This window comes from Ranitomeya variabilis, chromosome 5 (assembly GCF_051348905.1).
Source record: "Ranitomeya variabilis isolate aRanVar5 chromosome 5, aRanVar5.hap1, whole genome shotgun sequence".
Classification (NCBI taxonomy): Eukaryota; Metazoa; Chordata; class Amphibia; order Anura; family Dendrobatidae; genus Ranitomeya; species Ranitomeya variabilis.
In genome coordinates, this window is record NC_135236.1 from 496,612,915 (window position 1) to 496,618,914 (window position 6,000).

General features: G+C 44.3%; 1 protein-coding gene across 1 annotated transcript in view; it reads left to right on the top strand.

Moving 5' to 3' along the window:
• The window catches only part of STAB2 (stabilin 2), a 290,752-nt gene extending 285,081 nt beyond the window's left edge, over positions 1–5,671 (top strand). Inside the window, exon 69 of the mRNA XM_077265634.1 lies at positions 5,370–5,671. Coding sequence (XP_077121749.1) covers positions 5,370–5,414 — 45 coding nt within the window. The 3' untranslated portion in view covers positions 5,415–5,671. The remainder of the gene's footprint in view (positions 1–5,369) is intronic.
• Positions 5,672–6,000: the final 329 nt, after the last annotated feature.

Below are 6,000 nucleotides of genomic sequence, written 5' to 3' on the forward strand. Positions count from 1 at the left end.
CCCACCAGCAGCATTCCAGTTTCAGTCACGGATCTATTGTATAGTGACACCCCCGGCATGGACTGACAGCAGCTCTGCACCAGGGCCGGCCGTCAGGGCGGGGGTAAGGGGAGGGCACAGCTACCTTTGCTACTCTCTATACACAGAGCGGTGACTAAACTGGTGCCGCCTCCGTGACTGAAACCAGGTCTCTGGCGGGGGAGCAAATGAAATTAAATTCCTCCCAACAGTGTGGGTCTAAGCATCAGTGCTGGGCAGCTTCACAAAGCTATTAACCTGCAAATCAATCCCATATCTGTAGGCTAATAGCATTTTTTTCAGGGGACAGGTTCCTTTTAACAAAAGGAAAGAGATTACTATGGATTCCCATCTTGAACATTAAACATTAGTAATGAGCGAATATACTCGTTACTCGAGATTTCCCGAGCATGCTCGGGTGTCCTCCGAGTATTTTTTAGGGCTCGGAGATTTAGTTTTTCTTGCCGCAGTGGAATGATTTACATCTGTTAGCCAGCATAAGTACATGTGGGGGTTGCCTGGTTGCTAGGGAATCCCCACATGTACTTATGCTGGCTAACAGATGTAAATCATTCAGCTGCGGCGATGAAAACTAAATCTCTGAGCACTAAAAAATACTCGGAGGACCCCCGAGCATGCTCAGGAAATCTCGAGTAACAAGTATATTCACTCATCACTATTAAGCATTATTTTCGGAACACTCACAGAAGTAAATAGAGAGAATTCCAAATGTATGGTTAACTCTCTATTCACTGCAGCACAAGACCGGATCCTGTTCTACAGCTTTAGGTCCCATGTGTGTATGCTCTAATCTAAATGTCTGAGATGGAAAAATACAGTTAATCCAATTTTACATGGCAGCACAATCAGCCCCAGGGTAAAACAACAACATGGCAGCATCTATAACAGATGCAGTCATTTTTATGTTACCCATATTAGATGTTTCTTAGAAAAGCACTCCCCCTGGAAATTATATTAATGTAACAATATGTTTACTACCATGTAAAGCTTAAGTTCAGAATGAATGGAAGAGCAGGAGTAAAAGATTTGCTGTTGGCACACAGTCATATATGCAGAGCTTATAAGTCAATGTCGACATTGATGGAGACAGAATAAGTTTCTATTTAAAGAGCACCATATTAAATTACCGAATGTTCACAGTGCCCAATGCAAACAGAACTCTTGCTAGTCAGTCACAATGTTCCTTCCTGTATCATGAACTGCAAACTAGGCAAGCCACTGCAGCTTTTGTTAATGTCCTGATATTTTGCTATTGTCAGGATTGCTTACATAATTTGTGCTTAATCAGATGTCAATAACAATGACTGTATATTTTGTTATATATTTATATACTTAAAGAGAACCTGTCACCCCCCCAGGCGTTTGAAACTAAAAGAGCCACTTGTGCAGCACTAATGCTGCATTCTGACAAGGTGGCTCTTTTAGTTCTGGGTGCTGTAACTGCAGAAATAATCCGTTTTGTAATTTGTCCTAAATACCTTTCTTCAGTCCTGGAGGCAGGCCTTTCCCCCCCTGCTGCAGACGCCGCACAGCCGTCACTCACATCTTCTTGGCGCAGGGCGCCGCCTCCTCAGCGCTATTTTGAAATGAGCCGGAGCCAGCGCTCTTTTCTCCTGCCTTGGACAGGCGAAGTGAGCGCTGCCCGTCCTCTGTGCTCATATGCAGCCCAGCTGACTGCGCCTGTGCAGCCGCCCTGCCTGGGAATCCCAGCCCTGCAGTGAGAATAAATCAGAAGACACTGCGGGGCTGGGATTCATAGGCAGGGCGGCCTCACAGGCGCAGTCAGCTAGACTGCTTATGAGCACAGAGGACGGACACTGCGCCTGCCCAAGGCAGGAGAAAAGAGCGCAGGTGCCAGCTGATTTCAAAACAGCGCTGAGGAGGCGGCGCCCGGCGCCAAGAGGATTTGAGTGACGGCTGTGTGGCGTCTGCAGCAGGGGGGAAAGGCCGGCCCCCAGGACTGAAGACAAGGTATTTAGGACAAATTACAAAACGGATTATTTCTGCAGTTACAGCACCCAGAACTAAAAGAGCCACCTTGTCAGAATGCAGCATTACTGCTCCACAAGGTGGCTCTTTTAGTTTCAAACGCCTGGGGGGGGGGGGGGGTGACAGGTTCCCTTTAATGGACAAAACTATAGGGACTGACTTTGGAAAATACATAATTCAGTGATTTATGAAGTCAGTCCCATTGCCACATAAACCCCCTCTCTCCAGCCATGCAATCTGCCTTTAAAATACATTTGAAGTATGAGGTCATTCTAAAAGAGCTCACTGAATTTGAGAGTAGTACCGTAATCGGATGTCACCAATGTAACAAGTCTGTATGTGTGAAATGCTTAGGAGGGAAGAAATTTAACAGTCAACCATGAGGAATATTATTGACAAGTGGAAACATTTAGGAACCACAGCAGCTCAGCCACAAAGTAGAGACCATGTAAAGCTACAGAGGTTGCCGAATGTGGAGGTGCATAAAAGTTCCCAGTGCTCTGCCGACTTAGTAACTGCAGAGTCCAAAGTTCCTCTGGCATTACCATCAGCATAAACATCTGTGCGCTTCATGGCAAGCCTTACATTGCTAATAGAGCGGAGCGCATTTGATTAGGTCCCTGATTATTCGGCAAGTTATATCGCTTACTGAATAAGCTGCAGAGGGAACCCGGATACCTGGAGCATGCCGGATGATGAGCTGTCCAACGCCACAGCTGCATGTGTCACGGCTGTGTGACAGTCAAGAAACCACCGGAGACTAGGCGGAGGTGGACATGACTTGGGGATGGGTGGACCGAGAACTCCTGCAGCTTTTGTTTGTATTGCGGTGTAGATTTTAAACAAGAGTGTTGTTGCTTTAAGAGGAAGGAGTTTAGATGTTTAATAATAATAATAATAATAATAATAATCTTTATTTATATAGCGCCAACATATTCCGCAGCGCTTTACAGTTTAACAGTTTCAAACAACAATCATAGGTAACAATGTTAACAATACAGCAATAAAGCAAAATAAGACGACCCTGCTGGTGAGAGCTTACAATCTACAAGCTCTGCCTGGTGTATTACTGTGAGGAGGGTGGGGCTTATATAGGGGAGGCAACTCTGGGTCTCCCTCTTTCTCTCACAGGATGGACAGGAGGAAACATTAAGCGCCCTCCCACCCTGTTTATAATGTCTGTCCTAAAACTTTTAAATTATTGCTTGTATAATGACAGATGCTTTATTGTATTTTTGAATCTGTCATTGTATATCTTGAACCAGGTTCAATTGTATATTGGCTATAAAGAGTTATTATTTGTGGTTAGCTTCTAAGCCCAAGGGAAGGGCAATCCTTAAGCCATGGTTCCCTGGAGGTTTCCTCCACAGGGGTTTTTTCCTCTCCTGAGCACTGTAGGATGACTCTTTGTGAGTCGGAGGTTTGCCAAGTTTAGCCCCATTAATGCTTTTGCAGGGACTTCTAGTTTTTAAGTTTACAAAAATGATTTAATTATAAAAAAAAAGAAGAAAAGTGGCAAATGAGACTTGGAATTTATAACCCGTCACGGCTTTGCGGTTTAGGAGTCAGGTGGAAGTTGCAGACAAGTTAAGGTGGACTCATTTTAACTAATAGAGGATGTAAAACCTCATGGTGGTGAGCAGGCTCGGCTGTGGTGGCCAGCCTCAAGGACGTTGTAATGGTAACATCAATCAGGGGCGGGCACAGTGGTTAAGCACAGGAGTGAGGATAATAGGGTCATTGGTGCCCTGAAAGTTTACTGGCTCTGCTTGAATGGCAAGCCAGTGCGTGCCGCCCCTTTATGGCTGTCTGTCCTGGTGCTGTATGTCAAGACAGCTGGGGATATCGCAGTACTTGTAAATCCCAATGTACTTCACCCGACTCCTACTGTGATTATTTAATCCTGTGATTTGAATAAAAGCTGTTGCCATTTTGACAACCAAAATAATATATTTTTGTGTATTTATTTTAGTACCTAGGTTTACAGTAGTTATGGTGGTTTTAAGATGGAGTGGGGTCCATCCCATATCCAAAAGTCATGACACATGCATGGAGAGCCAAACAAACAGGTTCTCCATGCATGTGTTGTGTCGCGGCTGTGTGACAGTCACAACACATGCAGCTGCGGCGCCGGACAACTGATCAGCTGGCACAATGCCAAATGTAGTGGTATAAAAGCATGCCACCACTGGACTGAAACATTGGAAATGTGTTTTGTTAATGCTAGAGAATAGTACTTTCCAAATTCCAATTTTCCAAAGGTTGGAAAAAGGATAATAGAGGGGGCGTTTTCAAGAGATTGAGCTAGATCCCTTGATGCAAATGAAGGGAAATATTAATGCTTCAGCATATGAAGCCAGTTTGGTCCAATGTAGCTTTCACCTTTGAGGGAAGGCCTGTTATTGTTCTAGCATGACTATGCCCTAATGCACAAAGCTGCTAAAGGCATGGTTGGGTGAGCTTGTTGTGAAAGAACGTGACTGGGCCACAAAAAGCCATGACCTTAACCCCCATCAAACACCTTTGGGATGAACTAGAACTGAAAATGTCAGGCCCTCTCATGGTGTAGATTATGTAGAATTTGCACAATTTTGGTTACATACTTAACTGTGGTCAATATTTGTAAGTTATATGTGTTACTACAGTCTTCAACAAAAATATTTAGAATTGAGAGTCCTCAGTGGTCAATACTAGGGTTGAGCGACCTTTAGTTTTTTAGGGTCGAATCGGGTTTTGTGAAACCCGACTGTCTTAAAAGTCGAGTCGAGTGAAATCGGCCGACCACCGTGAAAAGTCGGGTTTCGGCCGAAACACGAAACCCAATGAAGGAAATTTTTTTTTTTTTTTTTTTCTCTCTCTCTCTCTCTCTCTCCCCCTCTCTCTCTCTCTCTCCGTCCCTGCACAGAAAATTTCGTATTTCACATTCCAAATCCCTACTGCGCACAAGCGATAACATGACGAAAGGCGTTCACTCCCCTAAGACCTATGTCATCACTCTGCCCACGCTCATTCATTGGCTGAAAAAATGGCGCTAAACGCGTCATACGAAACGCGACTTTGGCGCCAAGATCGCGTACCGCATGGCCGACCCCGCACAGGGATCGGCTCGGTTTCATGAGACGCCGACTTTGCCAAAAGTCGGCGACTTATGAAAATGAACGACCCGTTTCGCTCAACCCTAGTCAATACCTTTTAATGAAAAGATGGTAACAAATTGCAAGCTTTCGAGACTACTCAGGTCTCTTCATCAGGCATAGACTAATACAAAATCTGAAGAGTTACATATTTATGCACAACACAGTCTTCAATAAATTTTATAGAAATCTTTCCTTTATTTTCAGGATTCGGGCGATCAGCAGCTAGTGAACTTCAGCGGCCAAAAATAATGATTCTAAATGTGATCCATTCAGCAGTATCCACCCTAGATCATGGCTGTATCAGCATTCACCCAGTGGAGACGCTTACCGTTCATAGCCTCCAGCTGTGATCAGAACGTGTGTGAAGCAGATGTCAGCCGATTCTACAGCTATCCTTCAAATACTTTGTACAGTTTTCATGCCTGCAGAGATGAATGAAGCCTGGCTTTGGTGCAGTTTACCTTTGACTGTTACTGTGAACATGTAAATAAAAACTTTTGAATCTGTACCGACATCCTATCCCCTTATTCTCAGATTTGAGGGAGGGTGTGTGAGGGGGGGTCAGAAGAACGTGCAAGTCTTCCTTGAGAAATGCTTGACTACATCTTTTCCCACACAATGATTCATCAAAATGGAATGGTTCTTAAAAGGAAATAATGTGTACACTCCTGCGCTATAGTCCTGATAGTAGCCCAAACCATAGCTATATGTGAAGGCTAGAACATCCTAGAAATATGGTCCAGCAAGAATCAGTGCAGAAGAATAGCACTGCATAAAAAATCCCTTATGGCACTGTAAGGTGATCGCTGTTCATAGACAGTCAAATAAGACCCGG